The 21,829-nt window shown below is 40.4% G+C and overlaps 1 protein-coding gene across 1 annotated transcript in view; it reads right to left on the minus strand.

Moving 5' to 3' along the window:
- CACNA1E (calcium voltage-gated channel subunit alpha1 E) overlaps window positions 1-21,829 on the minus strand; it is a gene marked incomplete at its 3' end in the record, with an annotated part of 392,449 nt that overhangs the window by 329,982 nt on the left and 40,638 nt on the right. Inside the window, exon 2 of the mRNA XM_083358506.1 lies at window positions 5,265-5,531. Coding sequence (XP_083214632.1) covers window positions 5,265-5,531 — 267 coding nt within the window. The remainder of the gene's footprint in view (window positions 1-5,264; window positions 5,532-21,829) is intronic.

Raw genomic sequence — 21,829 nt, forward strand, 5'->3', positions numbered from 1 at the left:
TTTATTCGGATTTCATTCAAATTTTTATTCCTAGGGACTTTTAATGCAGTGAGATGGCAGAATTTGCACCTTCCTACATACTGTATGTGGTATCCCTTTCTTTTTGAGAAATAGTAGACAGCCAGTAAAACAAACATGATCAACAAAGACTCCTTACACTTGGTAACTAAAAGGGATCCAGAGAAAGCATTTTTGCTCATGAAGAAGAACTATGAACAATTAAAATAAGAGCTTCCAATGTACACCATAAGGTAAGAAGAATGCATTGCTATTAATAACGGAGAAAAGTAACAAATCTCTTCAATAATGTACAAACTGAAGATGACTAATACCTTGGCAACTTCTTGGAAATGAGGCACATTAAGTTAATAAATAGTTGTTGTTGTTGTTAGCTGTGAAGTCATGTCCAACCCATCGCAACCCTATGGACAATGTTCCTTCAGGCCTTCCTGTCCTCTACCATCTTCTGGAGTCCATTTAAGCTCACGCCTACTGCTTCAGTGACTCCATCCAGCCACCTCATTCTTTGTCGTCCCCTTCTTCTCTTGCCCTCAATCTTTCCCAGCATTAGGCTCTTCTCCAGTGAGAATAAATAAATAGTAGGTACCCGATAAGAGCCGCATGGGTGATTTTCTTTTTGGCAAGTGAATATGAAATGCATATCTCTGTGTATTTCATCAAGCAGAATATAGAAACAGGAATCATGATGCCAAATTTCAAAAGAATATATTTGAAATCTTTATCCAATACTAGGAACATGAGATGAGCTCATAGGTCTAGTATAGGAAATTTGGCAACTTTGATCTAATTTTCATATTTGAAACTTCAAGTTTAAAAATGTTTCATGCTATTATTTCTAAGCACCTTTGCATTTAAGGACAAAAGCGTGAAACATTTTCAAAATGATGATTTAAGAGCAAAAGTGTACCAAGGGACCTTCAGAATTCTGTATTAGGAAGTGCTTCATGAAAATCACAATTAAAGGTATTCTATGACTCAAAGCTTTGATAATTTGTTGCTTTTTGTGATTCTATGCCAAGATATTATATAAATCAAAAAAGAGGTCATTGGTATAACACTTTTTTCTCCTTTTATACAATTTGCTTTATGGGGAAAGATCAATATTTTCATTTTATTTATATTTTCATTTAAAGAATCTTAAATTCTTAAAAATTTTAAAGAATTACTATACAGATCAAGTTCAGAGAATTTATTGGATATGTATATTGGTCTGTAAATAATAGCATACACAAGTGTTTATTCATTCAACTTTAAAAAACTAAATTTAACCAATTTAAACAAGCTCCAATAACTCCTTTGCACTATTAAGCATTAGTAGCCTCTATTCAATATTTTATGGCCCAACAAGCTAAACACCTAAGCACTTTAGTTGATCTTTATAACCTACTAAATACTAAAACCAGTTGAAAATTCTGACCTCTGCAGAGAATACTCCTAAACTGCTATTATTCCATTGATTTTTACCATACACCCCACAATAAAAAAGGGGCTAATATGTAAATCTTGTTCATTTCTCTGGAATTTAAATACGAAATATAAATCCCAGAGGATAATGCAAAACCAGATTATAGGTGGGTAGGCTGTAGAGAATACAAAGCCATGAGGAAGAATTTAATATTTGAACTGTTCATTGTAAAACAGTATAATAAATCCTCATCTTAATGGAAAAGTAGCCTTGAGATGGCTTTTAATAAATTCAAAATGGGATAGAAATTCTATAACAATAAATAAAGGAAAGAGAGCTGCTTTGATAGGCTATTTTATATTTCCTTCTATTTCACTCACATACAAACATAAGAAAAGGGTGGAAAGACTAGAAACAATTATAATAGTCGAGTGTTGCAATTTCACCATTATTTCTGACAGTTTCCAAGATTCTGCCAACTAGTACCAATCAAGACTTGGTGCTAGCAAGATTCTTTTATTAAACCAGTTGCAGAGCTCCATTGACAGACAGAAAATAATTCTTATAGCCTTTCCAGAAAAGACTTGGTAGACAAATATGTTAATGTCTGACCCTTTTTAAAAAACAAAAACAAAAAACCTGTCTTCAAGGGGAACCCTATCAGCTCCCAATCCAGCTATTTTGATCTGTATTGTATGTAGAGTCAAAAAACAAAGAGAAATTCTTCATGGGTCTCTAGACTTATTTTACAGTCCCTGGAGCAATTTTATGAAAAAAGATTTTTCTATTAATTTTCAGAAACTTCAACCACTACAACTCTAAAATGGGCCCACAAGACCGCTATTTCTGTCTCCAGCTATATTGAGGCTACTTGATAGCACACAAGGGGAATTGCTAGAGCAAGAATGCAAAATTGGATTGGCAGATTTCTTGAATAGGCAACAGTCCAGTCTCCTTATATGTATAACAAGATCTAAAATTAAAAACTCCTTTGAGAGTCCAGCTTTACTCTTAGTGACTATCTGGATACAACCATATAGTTTTCTTGGTAACAATACACAACAGGAGAGGCTTCATATTACATGCCAATTATGCAGTTTAATGTTATTTATTTTCTGATGTCCCTGAAGAGGCATATCTGTCCATATATCCATCTTGCTCACTTGGTTGCATTACAGCTAAAATGTTAAGTAAATAATGAGAGAGATGAAGATCTATTCCACACATACGTTTTTGAAACTATGAGAAAGAAAGTCTCTCCCACAAAGTTCAAGCACTTACAGCAGAAGGCATCTCTTACCTAGTGTGTGTTCTCATATGTTTGTTGCAAGGCCCTACTTATTACATTGTCTTATCAAAAAAATAGAACCATGTTTTGGATGTTAAAATACTACATAGGTGATTCTTATCCAAGTCTTTGATATTTCTGAACAAGGCATTAATCTCCTTGTCATGAAAAACTACCTAAGAAAAGCATACAGGAAAATCACATTGACAGTACAAGTATGATGTGTTTGTTACAACAAATTACCATCTGTCAACATCCTCAATTGGTCAAGATTCTATCACTCTTTACAATCATATTTCCTCATAACCAAAAAGAACTCAAGATAGGGCTGAGAAGATAAAGTGCAACTAACAGGACAGGACAGGACAGGAACAACCCTGAATAGTTCTTGCTGAATTCCACAGGGAATGGAAAACATGGTAGAATTTGGCACACTTTGAAGAGGTAACAAAATTACCCATTGCTCACAATATGTTAGTCATTTCATCTTAGCAATGTATCAAAATATAACTTTTATTTTCTTCTATGTATGAATGGCTGCCATTCATACAAGGGCAGAATCCTGCAGTTGAAGGCTTTACTTGTGGCGGAAATATGATCTACTTTTTCCCTTTCTACAGGGTGTTTATTCCCTGCTCAGAGAGGCTTTCACTACTAAGTAAATGCACCTGCATAAGCACAGAAATCCTACTACAACATAGCAGAAGTTCCTATAATATTTGAGCCACACAGAGATAAATAAGGAACAGAACTCTCAAAGGGGCTGTATCAAGCCAGATGCATGGTCCTGGGTGGGGCTGCAAAGATAATACCAGAGAAGTCTGATGCAGTTCTATTGCAAAAATCACACCCCTTTGGTACTCATTTGGAATTCAATTTCACTCTTTTCTACTTCTTTCTTCATAAGTATATTCCAGATTACAATAGTTACCTTATGTAAAAATGGAAGATAGATAGATGATAGATGATAGATAGATAGATAGATAGATAGATAGATAGATAGATAGATAGATACAGAGGTATGCGCTCATCCTGAGTATACAGAGTGGGAATTGCCTGATTGTGAGAGGCTCACCTTCAGGAGCTATCCATGGTACTGAACAGGGTGTTTATTAGAAATCCATTAAAAGTCCACATTGCCTTCCTTAGTCCTGATTGTGATACCAGTTTTACTTGGCAATTTACTTGTTCAATTCAATATGGAGAAAAAAGAGGCTACTTCTATCTATAATGAAAGCTGACCTTCTCTAGTGGTGGCATGGGTGTGCTAAACAAGTAAATGAAAGGACCTGTTTGCCAGAATTACTAGAACTTGGAACTGGCAATATGAAAGCCTGGCAAGGAAGAACAGTGGGTGTGGGTGGGCTTGAAGTAGTTAAGTTGTGTTATGCATCAGTGTCTCTTGCTTTAGATTCCCAAAGGATAGAGGAAGGATGTTTTCATTAGTTGGCAAGTTACCTACATATAGCAAAGGTAATGTATACAGCCATGCTTAGATTTAATTCCTAATTGCTTTAGACTAGAGATTTAATTCCTAATTGCTTTAGACTAGATTATGGGTCATGATTTCTGTTGCCCAGATTTCTGAGGATCAGGGCAATGATCTGGACACAGTGATTTGGGTGGGGTGTAATGTTTTGATAGCATAGACATTATCTTTATTATTTACATTTAAAAGACATCTTAATTAAATGTATTTTTAGGAAGAAGATGCATGGCACATTGGTATTAGGATGAACTGTTTATTCCATAAGGACTAAAGAAATATATGTTGCTACCTATAATATAGGATGGAAGAGGTTGTTTATGAAAAGGGATCCATAATTTCCTGTGTTCCCATCTTAAGTAATAAGGCAATTCATTAAACTGGATCAACTTCTCTGGTGTTAATCAAGCTTTTTTTTTTGCAAGTGTTCTATGCAAGTTGAAAGCTTGTCTACATTTGCATCATGTCAAAATCAGTTCAGTCAAAACTACTGCAGTGCTCATTTAGCATGCATTTTTATACCTGACAATATATCAAAATGTTTTACTAACTTTGGTAGTGAAGTCCAGAAAACCTTTCCATATAATATGAAAAAAATGAGATGGCTTTGCAAAGAAAAAAATATTAAATAAGTTCTCCTTTGCTCAGTCATCACTTTCCTATCAAACTATGTCTTTAGGTGTTGGAGAAGTTTTAGTTTCTAGAGTTGGCCACATCACTTGCACACTCTTCTCAATTCTTTCAGTCAACAATCTGGGCTGCAGTCCTTTTAAAGCCAAATCAACCCATTCGTTGCATATCAGCCCAGGCAAAGAACTGAACCAGCATGAGGAGAAATACAGGTTACAGCAGCAGGAGGGGGGAAAAAAGCAAGCTTTCTTAAATAAATCAAGAGAATGGAAAGGGTGAGTGGGGGCAAGCATGCACTTCATTTCCCTTTCCAAGTGACCCAGCTACAGAACGGAAGAGGATCTTGGAGCTTACCTTTGCCCATGTTTCAGCAAGTGGCATTCATAGTACAATATATACTAAGAGCTGGGAAAATGCATGAGGGGAAAGGATATGGCCAGTCGATGAGCTTCTTGGCATACTTCCTGACAATGTTATCTTCCCCAAAGATGAAGAGAGATCTGTTGACTGTGAAGCAATTCTGGCGGACAGGTATGGGATTGTACAATGCCATTGTCCTGGCCCGTTGAGCTTTAGTTTGCTTATATGCTCCTGGGGTTCCCCCTGAAGAAGCAGGGGCTCCCTGGCGGCTCCTGTTCTGTTCCATGGCTCCATCTCCAGTTCCCAGCCTGCCAGCCATTGCCTCACCGAAGCGAGCCATCCTGGAAGGAAAAGAGAGAGGTGATCCAACCAAGGCCCCCTCCTTTCTATAAAGTGGCAAGCAGCAAGAAAGGTGTGCGTGCGCGTGTGTTGGAGAGGGTGGTGTTCCCAAGATAGCGCCCCTCTTTTGTTTGCTTCTCGGTGATGTTTTCAGAGCCACACGTTGAATGACTCCTCCATTCCTCTGGAACCAACGATTAATAGCCAGCCATGCAATCCCGTCGATGCAAAACACAAAGCATTCAAAAGAAAAAAAAGGGGTGGGGGACAGTCTCCACCAAGAAATCAGTCAAACCTATGAGCAAAAGCCATAGTAAATTTTTCTATGAAAATGTTTAAATGCCTGCTAAATGGAGGCTCCATATGTGTGTGTGTGTGTGTGTGTGTGTGTGTGTGTTTGTGTGTGTGTGTGTGTGTGTGTTTGTGTGTGTGTGTGTGTGTGTGTGTGCTGAGAGGAGAGCCCAGGTTCTGTCCCTTTTTACGTGGAGCTCTCTGCACTGAGGCTGAGCTTTAAATCAGACACGTCCTTCTCCTCCTCCTTCTCCTCCTCCTCCTCCTGGCTTTGTGTAGAGGAAAAAAATAGGGGTTGTCCTCTACTGCGCCACCTTTCTCAGACCCCCCCCAAAGGGTCTAGTCCAGGAGGAATCGGAGGGGCTGCCTAAATCGGATGGGGAAGGGTTGCAAGGCAAGCCTTTCCATCCGCCTGTCAGGAAGAAGGAGAGAGGGAGGGGGGGAAAGCCCTGCAGTTGGACAAACATGGACAAGAGGTGGAGAAACAGGTTGCAGCCCCCTCCAATCTAGTTAGAAAGCAACGTGTTTAACTTCCTTGCAATCGGCTCCATCTTCCCCCTTCAAAGGAGAAGCATTATCTCATTCCCCCCCCATGAGGAGTGGGGAAGAACTATCCATCTTGCTCTCCCACACACATACCTTTTGCGAGAGAATTAATGCAATTATATGGAGGGGGAGTGCTAACAATGGCTTTTGACTAAGCTTCTGCGCTGCTCAATTCTCTCTCTCTCTCTCTCTCTCTCTCTCTCTCTCTCTCTCTCTCTCTCTCTCTCTCTCTCTCTCTTACACACACACGCGCGCGCGCACACACACACACACACACACACAAAGATTCACAGGGTAGCTTCTGTTTAGCAACCAGATTAGATTTTCTCAGGGAAGATGAGGAAGGAGGGAGGGATCTATCAGGAACAAAGAGGCTGCCTTGTAGACCTGCATAGGAGCGGAGGCTTACTGAGTAGAAAGAAATAAGCCCTGCTTGATAGTTGCTTCTCACTTGCTCATTTAAAGAAGCAAGAGTTGATTTCCATCTCTTTTTCACTGCTCTCTGCAATTTTTTGCTTCTTTATTTAAGGCAAGACATATAGATGGGGAATGGATCACAAAGTGGGATTTATGCAGCGCTGCCATCTCCCAATAAGTACCACATTCTGTACAATTAAGGGTATCTTCCTTAATGAACTGACAGATGTTAATACTTGATCAAAAATGCACCTAAAGGCATAGGATGCCCCCTGCATCTCTCATACTGGTATAAAACAAGCATTTAAAAAAATGGGTCTGAAACATGTCCCTGTTCTTCATTACAGGTAGTCCTCGATTTACAACCATCCATTTAGTGATCATCCAAAGCTGCTCCTGATAAGCAAAGTCAAGGGGGGAAGCAGGATTCACTTAACAACTGCAGGGATTTTCTTAACAACCATGGCAAAAAAGGGTCTTAAGCTGACATAATGACTCACTTAACAACTGCCTTGCTTAGCAATGGAATTCTGATCCCAATTCTGGGAGTCAAGGACTACCTATATTTCTTAAACAGTCGCAATACTTCTGAAATGGAAAAGTTCAAAAATAACAGATTAAAATCCTTTCCACATCTTGACACCTTCCCTTTCCAGAATATATCTGGATTTCATCAGCTCTGAAAAGAAATTTATCTTCAGCCGAAAGTTTCTGAGGAAATCTGCCCCTGGATATCTCTCAGGGGAAAAAATATGTTGGCATGTACTGAGGCAGTTATAAAATTGGTTGGACTGTGGGCTGGTGCTTGGTATCCAAACTTCTGGGATGATTATTTCAATACAGTTTTCAGATTTAAATGTGGTGTTCTTCAGTGCTATGTTTCTAACAAGGAAATGAATGTTAAAAGCCTAAGATTAATTCTTTTTTCTTAAAAGAAAAAAAAACTTTTTATTTCTTTTCTGGTTTTGCATAATTTATTTTATCACAGGCGAGAACAATGTAGTGCATATCTATGTATATCTTTTGCTGTAATCTAGAACCATTTTTCTTATTAAAGGAAGAGGAAAGTTTTCATTTGTTGAAGAATGATAACATGCATTTATGCAGGAATTTCGATGGCACATACTGCATATTGTTTAAGCAGCTCCCATATAATAAGGTTCTTATGCCCATACAGATAGTCTTTGCTTAATGAACAAATGTTTTACAAAAAAAACCCTATTGTTGTTCAAAGTTAGGATGGCACTTCCAGGCACTCTTCTCAACCCACACCAACCCCCCCACACACTCCCTCATACACATCCCCAACCCCCACCCCACCCTTCTTGACCTGCTCTGCCCACTGCATTTCCATCCCAACCTGAACTCTTCACACACATATGCACCCTCCCCAACCCACACGGCATCTCTCATGCATCCTCACATACCATTCCCAATCTGCTCACTGTGCTCCCTCCCCCGCCGCCGTAAAGGAGCCAGTTACCTGTCTGCTGTTCTTTGTCTTGCAACTTTTTGCTTTCTCGCCTCTCCCTAGAGGCTTCCCATAAGCAAAGTAAATGGGGAAGCCAGCAGGAATTCAAGGGAGGGAGGAAGAAATGTTTACAGTGCTCCTTGCCAGCTTTCCACAAGGAAACTCAATGAGGAATTTAGCAGGAAGTCAGAAGTCATTCCTGCTCCTGTTCTTGCCCATCTGTGGCCCTTCTGTTTCTCTGTTTAGGTAAGGAAATATCTCTGAAAGGATGACCCAAAGGGACATGAGTTGCTTGGTGTACAATAATTCCATATATTGATAAAGGATAGCTATTCATATAAATAGACATATTTACCTTTGTAGGAGTCTAGTTCTCTTTGGCCAAATTTCTGTGGCTACCAAAGGAACTGAACATCTCACTGGTGTAGATTATCTTTTTTGGTGGGGAAAGGGAGAGGCTCAAACATGGAAATACCAATCTTATATTAAACCAAATGGAGTCTAGAGACTGATATCTTCATTGCTAAGGACAAATAAATATGTTTCAGAAGTGCCATCAGGCTTCAAAGGGGAGTAAATGTTGGTTTATAACTTGCCATTTTTCTCTTTTGTCAGTTAAAATCAAAAACTGTGGACCTTTGTTTTTTGTTTTACACCAAAAAGGCAAACTTTTGATTCTTCTACTTTTTTTCCTGTTGCTTAGCGTTTGAAGGAGTGGCTTCACAATCACCCACACATCTTAAGCACAATGCTGTTATGGATATTAATCTACCCTTTCTCCTGCAAGTGGTATAGGTGGTTTTGGCTGGCTAATGGTTAGAGGACTATCTTGGTGGAGGAAACCAGAATCAATTATCCTGTGCCCCTAGAAATACTGAATTTGTTTACCATAAAGGCTTAAACACAGGTGCACCCAAATTTATTGATGGATACTTTGCATTCTCTGAAAAGGCAATCTGTGGTGGAGAAGAAGGTGTCCCCAACAGCACAAATAAGGGCTTATGCTGGGAGTGGAGACATCAAAAAGATCAACAGAAGGGTCAGAATGAAGTGGAGAGAGTGCAAAGTTTTGTAAATGTCTTATTTTCCATTACATCATCTAATACTTTTAACCTAATGACCATCCTTATAGTATATCTGTGATAGCAAATTCTATAGTTCAGTGGTGCACTGTTTGAAAAGGATTATTGTTTACCTACTCTGAATCTTCCATGAGAAAGCCTGCTTGGTGTAGAGATTAAGGCATCAGATAGAGACCAAGAGCCTGTGAATTCTAATTCCATTTTAGGCACAAAGCCAGCTGGTGACTTGGGCCAGTCAGTCTCTCTCAGCCCTAGAGAGGAGGCAATGGCAAACGATTTCCAAGAAACCTTGGCAAGAAAACTGCAGAGCTTAGTCTAGTCATTCACCAGCAGCTAATGACAGATGGAAGACACACACATGCACACACACATAATATTTCATGTTTTAATTAGATAATCTCAAGTTTCTTCCATTATAAAAGACAAAAGCATCTCTTTCTCCATTCTCTCCACAAATTATTTTATCAGTCTCTGTTATGTACCCACTTACACTTTTTTCCTAAACTAAAAAGTCACCTCTGACCACAAAAGCCTTTCTTGAGCAGCTAAGCTTCCACTAGCATAAGGAACTTGATTTTTTTTTCCCCAATTTGCACTTGGCTACCTTTGGCTTTTTACACACATCCTTTTCCAAGCAATTTGTCTGAAAACTTGGCCATGTCGTACAAACCCTTAATTTCATTTATGAACGAATTAAAAGTTCTTATCTGTAATACAGATCCTTGAGAGAAGTTCTTTTGCACTTCCACTCTGAAAACATTCCATTAGTTGTCTCAAGGGTACTTTTACAAAAGTCAACTGGACTATGTTTTTTCCTTGAGGAAGACATTTCGCTTCTCATCAGGTCCTTAGAACTCTCTCCATCAAGTCAGAACCAATCCTTCCATCTCCCCACCACCACTGCCATTCAGTCAGAACTTTATTTATTTTATTTATTTTATTTTAATTCCATTTATATCCCGCCCTTCTCCGAAGACTCAGGGCGGCTTACAAGCTTAGCAGTAGCCTTCATTCTATGTATATGCCTGCTTATTAGGGCTTTCACACACACCCCCAAGCGGCATTATTACAAAGTCAGCTTATTGCCCCCAACAATCTGGGTCCTCATTTACCTCCCTCGGAAGGATGGAAGGCTGAGTCAACCTTGAGCCTGGTGGGATGCGAACCTGCACTAATTGCAGGCAGCTGGTGTTACTTAAGGAGGCATTAGCCCACTGCTCCACCAAGGCTTGAATTGAGGATTAATATAAAGGAAATTGAGATGGGCAGACCACAACCCTTTAAAAGTGAAGTGGAGAGGAATACAAAAAAAATTAAGATGGATTTTGAAGAAGCTTCCTGGATGAGAAGTGAAACATCTTCCTCAAGGAAAAAACATAGACATAGGCCAGTTGCCTTTTGAAAAAGCACCTTTGAGACAAACATGACCTGGATGACTGAGCATCTCCATAGACATTCATTAGTTGTTACTCTGTCCTTTTCATCTTTAACTAGTTGCCAAGCCCTCTTCTTCTATTGCCTGGTTTGCTAAGGGTCTTTGGTTCAGGACTGCAGCAAGAACTTTTAGAAGTTAAAATAAACAATATCTTCCTCATTACTCTTAGTCATAATCTTGTTGATATTCTAAAAATGCTTAATAATTTTTATTTTTATTTTAATCATGCTTTCTAACAATTTATCTGGCACAGACTTTAAACTAGAAAGTCTGTAATTTTCTGGCACCTCCTGGCTCCCTTATGGGCTGATATTAGACTGGCCAGTTTTCATTCTTGGACTACAGAGTCTGAAATGGGGATTAAGCCAAACGTTTCACAAAGAAGTTGGCACCTAGTTCACATAATACACTGAAGTTAACATATCACAACATATTTGCTCACATTCATCCATAAATGTCCTTGCTTCTCCATTTGTACCACTCAAATGAAGACTCTAAAGCATGGGTTTCAAACTCGCCATGTTGCATTGCCAGATCTGGGGTGGGCACGGCCTCCGCATGGTGCAACCGGCCCGTGGGCTGGCAGTTTGACACCCCTGCTCTAAAGCTTTAAGGAACAGCAGCTGTGTCCTTCAACCTAATTTATAAAACGTCATGCCCATGGATTTCATTAAAAAAACATTAAAAATATTTAAATAGATCTACATGGGGATATTTTACAATCTAGCATTAAACTACAGAATATTCTTATAGGAAGCATTGGGCTTTTCACTCAAAGAACTTCATCAATATCTCTCCTTTCACACAGAACTGTTTTAATCTCTGTATGAATATAAAGGTCCTTTTGGTTTCCTGAAAGCTCCCTGTCATGGTTCCGATAGCTGAAACCCTTCAAAAGGACTTCGAGGTATTGTTTACCTTAAAGAATCTTTTATTCGGGAAACAAAGTATCAGCACTACATAGTTGAACCCAAAAACTAAATTCCCTTCCCCCTGATACAAAGTAGCAAAATGCAATTCCCATCCCCAATAAGCTGTCATAAATCACATTCCCCAATTAGCTTAAAGCACGGCCTTTCTCCTTAGCTCCACAGCCCGCCAAAACATTATCAGCTTTTACTTGGGTTCCCACCACAGCATTATGTTATGGCTAGCTGAGCTTACATTCCAATCCCCCCCCACTGCACCTAATTTCTAAAGTAAGAAAAAGCATGTTAAAGGAATAGAGAAAATGGCTGCATGTTCATCAGTTGTCAAAGCAGGAACATCCAATTTTAGCAATGTTGACATCCAGCCCCCCTTACAAAAAGGACAAATCCTGTAATTCAAACAAAATTATACGTTAGGGGTTACCCCTTGGTTTATAAGGGTGTTTCTCATAAAATCTATTAATGAGTCTGTTGGATTTTACATCACTAGATTTTACCCATGTGGCTTCGACAATGGATATCCTTTCCGCTGCACTAAGTACTGTAAATTTCCCTTAAATATTCTAGAATCAAGAATATGCTTCACTTTATAATGAGTCTGTCTGGCTACCACAAGAGGTCCAGGTGCCCTCTTAAGGGGGGTCATAAGATGGAACCCCAAAAAGTTTTCAGTAGGCTACAATGGAACACAAGGTGGACTTTTCCTACAGTAGGAGTCTGGGAAGTTTTAATTCTACTGTGACCGGGTTAATGATTCTCACTATGAGGTAGGGACCCAGGTACGCTGGTCCTAACTTTTTACTAGGCAACTTAAGTCATAAATATTTTGTGGATAAGTAGACTTTTTCCCCAACTTGGAATGAACTTTGGGGAGCCCTTTTTTATCAGCTTGCTTTTTATACATCTCAGAAGCCTTTTTCACAGCGATGTTCGTGTTTTTCCATACCTCCTCCCACCCTTCACCCACTGGTCAAGTGTTTGGAAAGTAAAGGGCCCCTGAGGATATTCGGGTATTGGGTTGAACTCTTTTCCTGTGGCAACTTTAAAAGGCACAAAACCAGTGCTGCTATGGACAGAGTTGTTGTTAACCACCTCTGCAAAAGGGAGGAGGTCAGTCCAGTTGATTTACTGATAGTCCACATAGCATCTGAGATACTGCTCCACCACTGGGTTTGCTGATTTAGCCCCCTCCCCCATTTGTAGACAGGTGAAAAGCCAATGATAGACCTTGCGATGAGCCAATTAGCTTGAGGAAACCTCTCCAGAACCTAGCTATAAACTGCACCCCTCAGTCTGAGATTATTCACTTTGGCATGCCATGCAGTCTGTAGATGTGCTTTAAAAACATCTTGGTTAATCTTTGCGCTGACGGGAGTCCCTTGCAGGCAATGAAATGAGCTTGTTTTGAAAATAGGTCTATCACAGTCTAAATCACCGTACTTCCCCTTCTTTCAGGTAATTCTACTATAAAATCGATAGCAATTTCTTCCTATGGTTGGGAAGGTTCTGCTACTGGTTGTAATAGTCCTGGGGTTTTCCCCTGAATTCTTTTCATGGTGGCACATACAGCACAGCTCCTGACATAGTTCTCTACCTCCCGTTTTAAACCCAGCCACCAAAATTGCCGACAAACCAGATGCAGTATTTTTAAATGTTCAAAGTGTCCAACCTGTTTCACATCATGACCGTGCCAGAGAGCATTAAGGTGGAGGGTTTCAGGCAAATACAACTTCCCCCCTTTGTAAGCCAAACCATCCCTGCACATCAAGGAGGTTTGATTTTCCTTGAACCATTGATCATTGGGGAGTTCCTGTTTTATTTTCTTTGCCCCAGGGTCATCGGGTTTCAGAAGATGGGGCTCTCCGAGGCATTAGTTGAGAAGCAGCTTGTGGTGTAGCTATAATTGCTTCATTTAACCTCTTCACGCTGGCTCTTGTATTGAAGTAATCTGGATAAAGCATCAGCTAAAAAGTTTTTTTCCCCTGGTATGTACTTCAGGCTGAAGTTAAAATGGTTGAAGTATTGCACCCACCGTACTTGTTTCAGGGACAGCTTGCAGGGAGTGTTCAGTTCTTCTAGGTTTTTGTGATTAGTCCATACCTCAAAAGGCACCTTGCCCCCCTCTAGGTACAGTTGCCAGTTTAATAGAGTCCAGTGGATTGCGAAGGCTTCCTTCTCCCACACTGCCCACCTTCTCTCACACTTGGTGAACCTTTTTGAAGTGTAGACAGAGGGCTGTAGTACTCTGTCATGGTTCTTTTGCAATAATACAGCTCCTACAGCCACGCCGCTGGCATCAGCTTGAATTACAAAGGGTTTCCCCAGACAAGGATGCTTTAGGACTGTGTTGACTGCAAATAGTCTTTTCAAATTCTCAAAAGCAGTTTGACAGTTCATAGTCCATGCAAGCGGCTGGCCCAGTCACAGCTCCCCCCCTCTTTGCATGTTTTCAGTAAGTCTGTAAGGGGTAAAGCAATTTCAGCAAAGGAGGGGATGAACTGTCAGTAAAAGTTGGCGAATCCTAGAAAGATCTGAAGCTTTTTGTAAGTCTTTGGGGCTTACCATTCGATTACGGCTTTCACTTTAGCTGGGTCCATTTCAATGCCCTCACTGGAAATTCTGTAGCCAAGGTAATCTAGTCTGGTCTGATGGAACTCACACTTTAATAGTTTAGCATACAGTTTGGCATTCAACTATTTCTTTAACACCTCTCGCACTACTTTTACGTGGTCAGCCATATTCGTGCTGTATATCAGGATATCATCAAGATACACCAAAACTCCTTTGTATAAATGGTCATGTAGTACTGGTTGATCAGCTGCATGAAGACAGCTGGATCCCCCTGTAGATCTTGGTATTCGCTGGGAATGAGTGGCTTGCCTGGTTGTGGCAGGGTTGCTATCTTTGCTAGCTCAGTGGACAGCCTAAACTCTCCAGTAACGTCGACTGAATTAAAGGGGGGCTCAGGCCCTATAAGTAGTCTCACAGTCCTCATCCCCTTCTCCCACCAAATAAATGGTCTCCATTTGTCCAGCCCTAGAATCACAGCCTCAGTCATCTTCAAAGCCACCATGAAGTGAATGAACTCCCAATGTTCACCTATTTTATTTGGGAAACAAAGTATCAGCAATACATAGCTGAACCCAAAAACTAAATTCCCTTGCCCCTGATACAAAGTAGCAAAGTGCAATTCCCACCCCCAATAAGCTATCATAAATCACATTCCCCATTTAGCTTAAAGCGCGGGCTTTCTCACTAGCTCCACAGCCCGCCAAAACGTTATCAGCTTGTACTTGGGTTCCCACCACAGTGTTATGTTATGGCTAGCTGAGCTTACATTCCAATCCTCCCCATCTACTGCACCTAATTTCTAAAGTAAGAAAAAGGAATAGAGAAAATGGCTGCATGTTCATCAGTTGTCAAAGTGAGAACATCCAACGTTAGCAGTGTCGACACTCCCACTGCTTCCTTTCTGTGGCCTGTCTGCTTATATAATAGCCATTTCCCTCAAGATAATATGGAGGATGGGGCCAGCCTTGAGAATTTACAGCTGACTAAAAGAATAGGCTTATAGTAGTAGATAAAATCGTGCTTTAAAGTACCCTCTTAGAGAATACATAGCATTGGTTTGATGGTTTGGGGTAAAAACCCTCTCTCAAAATGTCTAAACAACTCAGATTGGATGTTTACCCAGGGGATGTACTACTGCTACTGTTAACTCTGAATTCTCAATCACTACAGAGTAAAAATGACATCCAGATTGCTTAAGGATGTGACTGCAGCCTTCTGCAGCTGTGCAAACCAACATTTCCACAGCTGCTGCAAAGTTGTTTAACATGGCCAGTTTGGAATATCAATCGATAACTAAATAAAACCTGAAAAAATTCTTTCCGAGGTCAGTTGCTGCCCTAAATTAATAAAATCTGGAGATTGGAGCTCTTCCTTACTTCCTGCTTTACAACATTTTATATTTATAGTAATTAAGTTTATGGTGAGGCCATAATCCCATAATAATGTTTTCCTGTTTCAGGCCAAATTCTTGTTTTCACCTAGTGGTTTCTTGCTTGATGTAGGGTTAGCTTAAGGTTTATATGACTGGCTTGATAGAATTGTTATCAAAATTATTATTATCTTGTTCATTTAGCAGTCAAGAAATATAACTTCTGTGCTTTGGGAGTGATTACGGCTTCCACTGTCACAAATATCTTTAGGGTATTAATTTCAGTAACATTTGGACTCTAAAGTAGCAGATAGTGTACCCCCACCCACCCACTCCCTGTAAAAAATAGAATTATATCTTTTTCCATGCTTTCCTATTGTACATTTGTTCCCCTTCAGTGCTTAATTAGAAAATACACACATTTATGTTTCAGAATTGGGCATCATAATTGAATTAGAATGTAAATTGATTATGTGTCAAGTCATTGGTGACCTTGGTGACAACTTGGGAGTCCTCCTAGATTCACAGCTTTCTTTAGAAGATCATATAGTAACTGTGACTAGGGGGGCCTTCGCCCAGGTTCGCCTGGTGCACCTATCTAGACCGGGATGCCTTGCGTACAGTCACTCATGCGCTTGTGACCTCTCGGTTAGACTACTGCAACGCTCTCTACATGGGGCTGCCCTTGAGGACCACTCGGAGGCTCCAACTGGTGCAGAATGCAGCCGCACGAGTTGTGTTGGGGGGTCTCCCGATACTCCCATGTTACACCTCTGCTCCGCGAGCTGCATTGGCTTCCAGTTGCCTACCGGGTGAGATTCAAGGTGCTGGTAATGACCTATAAGCCGTACATGGCATGGGTCCGGAGTACCTAAGGGAGCACCTGCGGCCGGCATCAACTTCCCTCCGCCCAGTGCGCTCCCACAGAGAGGGCCTCCTCAGGGTGCCACCGGTCAGAGAATGCCGACTGATGGCCCCCAGGGGGAGGGCGTTCTCTGTGGGCGCGCCTGACCTTTGGAACCGTTTACCGGTTGAGCTCCGGATGGCTCCCGACCTGCACTCCTTCCGACGTGACCTAAAAACCTATTTATTTGAACAAGCCGGCCTGGTCTAATGGGTTTGGGGTTTTAATTACTGTTTTTAAGTAATTTATTTATTGTATTTGGGCACTGTGGTTTAATCTGTTTTTAATTTTTGTATTCTGTATTTGGTATTTATTGCCCTGTACACCGCCCTGAGTCCTTCGGGAGAAGGGCGGTATACAAATTAAATTAAATAAAATAAATAAATAAATATAGATCTGGGGTGTCAAACTGCCGGCCCATGGGCTGAATATGTAATGTGGAAGCCACGCCCACCACAGCTCTGACAAAGAGAAAAAAGTCATGATACATCACGACACATCACGTCACGTGATGTGGTGAGATTGACACCCCTAAAATAGATAGATTTTCTCTGTTACCTAACCTGGTCTTCAAATCTTCCTATGCTGCATCCATCATCACTGTAACTGATTCCATCTACTTTGTTATTGGTCATTCTATTCTCTTCTTGCCTTCCCACTCCTTTCCTTCATCACAGTTCACAGTGTTCAATACTTTTTCTAACCTGCTTCTTCAGAGTCCAACTTTCCCTTCCATAGATTGTCTGGGGACTATCATAGATTGCACAATTCTGATATTTGTAGGTATAAACACATCATAGACATATCATGATATTTCAATATCTTTTCCAAGAACTTCAAGGCTGTCCTACAAATAGTCTGCAGCATATTTCTTGTACATTTACTGTTATTTGTTGCTGTTGTTTGTTGCTCCTAAAAGGTAGACACTATCCTAAAAGGTAGACACTTTAATAAAATTCACAGGCTATTGTGATTAGTTTGGTCACTATGCACAATGATTTTTATTTCATCTGATTGTCTATTAATGAGGTTCAGAATTTCAAAAGAATTCCTGATGGTCTCCTTGAAAATGGTGGGTACAGTATATGTTCAAGATCATATTGTGGAAACTGACTGGCTTTCTTCTTCTTTAGCTTAATTTGGAACAGTTCATAATCTGTTCCCCAGTCTGGTGATATTTTTGATGCGACAATTGAGTTGCTCCACCTCTTTTTAGCAATGCTATAGTAAAACTGATTTCTATATACTTCATCTGGTGATATCCATGTGTAGAGGTATCGTTTTAGTTGCTTGAAGACAGTATTAACTATGAACACATTATAGAAGGAGCAGAAATGTTCTGCTTCATTTTCGTTTCCTATGATACAACTGTCAACGCTGCTAACATCAAATGTTATTGCTTGACAAGAGATGAAGAAGTAGCCATTTCATACCATATTTTCCAGCGTATAAGACGACTTTTTAACCCATGAAAATCTTCTCAAAAGTTGGGGGTCGTCTTATACGCCGGGTTGTCTTATACGCCGGAAAATACTATTCACCTCTCTGATCTTTTCTGCTGGATGGCGGGATCACTGGGTGAATGGAGGTAGGCGATGGTGACCCGTGGTTAAGCGGACAACAGCGAACGGGTGATGGAGGGCAAACTCTCGTTAGATCATGGGGCGGCTGCTGCAGCCGCTGCCATTGCTCTCTCTAGGACTGGCCATGCTGGTGCTTCCAATGCTGGCTGTCAGGTCCCTGACGAGAGGACAAGCAGGCGGTCCCCAGAGGCGCGCTGCTCAACAGTAGGAAGGGAGCACCTTTGCTCCCGCCAAGGCACTGCCTGACCCGCGCCGACCAGAAGAATCGCTTGCCCAGTCACGGAGTGCGGAACTGAAAGCAGCAGCGCACCAAGCGAGAGAGCTCAGAGGAAAGAAGGCGAGGCGCCCATTTGGCGGGGAAGGAACAAAGCTGGGCAAATCACAGAGCAGGCGGAGCAGGGAAACATTACAGGGGAAAGGGGGGCGGGGTTTAAAAGGCGAGGCGGGCGGGACGTGGAGACATTCTGTTAGAAGTAATGAAGGAGCCTCTGGGCACTTTCTGGATCAGATTGTGCAAACTGAGGGTGCCGCTACAGTCCTCGTGTTTCCCAGGGTTGCTTGTCGTGCCAGAGGTATTCCCTGTAGCCCCAGATTCTTTAGCTCCCCACTTTCCTTAATTCAGGTGAATTTTGTGCTCCATGGAGAAACATTAATATGCAAATGCCGTTTGTTTAACCGCACAAAACTCAGGGGAAACCTTGGTATTTGGGAACGGAAAGGCTTAAGCCTTTTCATTTCTGTTTTATGCACGGGCTGGGAGGGTCACGAAGTTTACCTCTTTTATTTTAGCAACATCGTGGCACTTATAAAAAAAGGGTACTAATGCTAAACGAGTTGTTAATATGCAGATTGTGTGCCAGGAAGTGAAATATTGAGTTATTAGCCCAAACCCTATAATTTAACACGAAAAGTAGGGGGTCGTCTTATACGCCGGGTCGTCTTATACGCCAGAAAATATGGTATGTTAAACTTGTGTATTGCTTTAAGATTGAATTTAAGGTTGGGAGGGGGGACGAGTAGGATTGTACCTTCAAGGCCATCTCTAACTAAAGAAGATAAGACCTTGGCAAGTTTTCTAATGGAAGGTAAACTGATTCTTTAAATTAATTGGAGAATATGATTAATGACAAAATTAGCAAGGTGGAGAATTGTGTTTTAATATATTGTGGCAGAGATTTCAGATTCCAGCTTCCTTCTAGCAAGAATTTTCCGGTGTATTAGGCTAATAAAGGACTTTTAAGGTAAACAATGCCTCAGAGTCACTTGAAAAGCCCATACGTCGGAAACGTGACACCAACTACATTTTCTTTCTTCTTCCAACTTTAGCACTCCAGTCTCTAATCACAAGCAGGATATCATACTTGCATGTTCTGTTAATTTCAAATTGGGCTTGATCATAAAATTCATTATCTCCTCTTCTCTGGTGGTTGGAGGATAATTTGAATGGTCATCATATCAATGAGTTGTCCATTAAGTGTAATCAATATTATTTGGTGACTGATTGCATTGTAGCCAAGTATTGTTCTTCCTATACACTTCCTAACTGTGAAAGCAACGCCATTCCTTTTTTGTTTGTTTTTGATGTCCGAGTAATAAAAAGTATGATGTTATGATTGAAAGTGTCCAATCCCTGTCCATCTCAGTTTGATAACTAAAAAGTTAATTTGGGGCTCTTTCATTTCACCCTTCACTATATTGAACTTTCTTGTGTTCATGATTTTTACGTTCCATGTTCCCAGTATATTTTTGTCATTGCAGCTGTAGATTTTCTTTTCCTGTATGGCAACATCAGCAAGTAAATGTCTTCAGGGCTTTAATTTAGCCATATATTAAAACTTTTAGTACTGTGAAAGAACCTCAGGTCTTCCTTGGTAGCACATTGTGGGGGGCCCTATCTTAAGACCCTATCATCCAGCAGCATATATTCAATCATTTTATATTTTCTATCCATCTCATTTTCTTGGTAAAAATACAGCAGTAGTTTACAATTGTCTTCTTCCATGCAGGATGAATTGGTCCCTTTGCCGTTGTCACTGAAGTAATCATCTGCTTCCAGCCTCTTCCTATTTCACTGCTGCTCAAAACAGATGCCTGCTTGGTTTAGCTGGGCAACTGGGATTAACCTTCATGCCTTGGATGACCTGTTGAGAATATATAATCTTGGGATACACTCCTGATATTTTCACTTTTCCCTTCTAGAAACACACACACAAACAAACACACACACACAAACACAAAATGATGAGGAACACAGTATGATGGACGGGTTAGGGAGGGAGAATTTAGATTATGAGGAATGAAAGTTTTCATTTGGTAGATATTGCTCAGTTCTAGTAATATCCAGTGCCAGTGATGATACTGTTAAATTTAGTTTCCCCTTGGTAAGAGCACCAGGAACCTATTCTAGCTTTCTAAAATCTGTTTTATTCACGATATTTATTGTAGAGGTAAACCAATATTTCTGCATAAATATACTGTCCTGCATCGTAATTCCAGATCCATGTTTCTGCTCCTTAAGAGCTTACCTTCAGCCAAATCATAGATGGTCCCTCTGAATTTACCCTCAAAAGAACCCTCAATCAGACATTATTTAGTACTTTAAAAGAACATCTCTATGATATTAACCCCTCACCAACCCAGATACGCTAATAGAACCACCATCTTTAAGAAACAATATGTGCATAACTGAACAGTCAACATAGTAGGAAAACCACAAAGAAACTCAGCTGAGTTTCTTTTTCTTACAATTATTAGGCTTGAGCAGATTCCAGGTGCATAGCACTGATATTCAGCAACGTGTGGAAAATTGGCATCTCATACCTAAAATTACCAACACTATATAGCTATTTTAATCTCTTCTTTAATGAGCCCTAAAAGTAGCTTCAGCTCAAATAATTTTTTTGATGCTATCAATTGGCTAGAGAGAACTAAGCTCTTCTCATGCATTGGCATTCTATATCTGGATGTATGAATTCACCTTATATTATACTAAACACTTATGGATCACTCTTAAAAATTCCAAAGATTTAAGACATTTTTAACTATAGGTGTCTATGACTATTATCCTCCTTGTTTACCAAGCCTATAAACAAAAACATCTCCACCACTGGCATATGATTAATGCTTCTGGTGAATTCAGAATTACCAGCCTACTGGTTCCCACCTTTGCAGGAAATACAATGTTTTTACTGACTGAAGACATAGCTATTTTTGGTCATGCATTCACATGAGGAAATAATTAATTGCTCTTCCTAGCTCAGCATCATGGCCTCAAGTTCATGATAGAGTCTAATCAAGGAAAGGATTATTTCACAGTTTTGTCTCACAGTTTTCATTTGAGCTATCTAGATGAATTTCATAAATGCCTGACCTAAAAACACTGTTGAACATAATTAACAACTAAACAAAGTATCTAACAGCACACATATTGTCTTCAAAAAAATAACCAGAAAGGGCTAGTCATGGCCATGGTGCTGTTGGGGAAGCAGTTCAGGAGTAGGAAAGTTTAATTCATGTTTGCCCTACAATGGGTATATTTTGATTGAATCACTAAACTTTACTCTGATTGCACAAGTAGATTAGCAAAATGTCTCTAGAACAGAGGTCCCCAACCCCCAGTCCGAGGACCAGCACTGGGCCGTGGCATGCCAGAAACTGGGTTGCGCAAAAAAGTGGGACTCAGGCAGCAAACAAAACCACACT

This window comes from Vipera ursinii (genome assembly GCF_947247035.1).
Source record: "Vipera ursinii genome assembly, chromosome: 3".
Lineage (NCBI taxonomy): Eukaryota > Metazoa > Chordata > Lepidosauria > Squamata > Viperidae > Vipera > Vipera ursinii.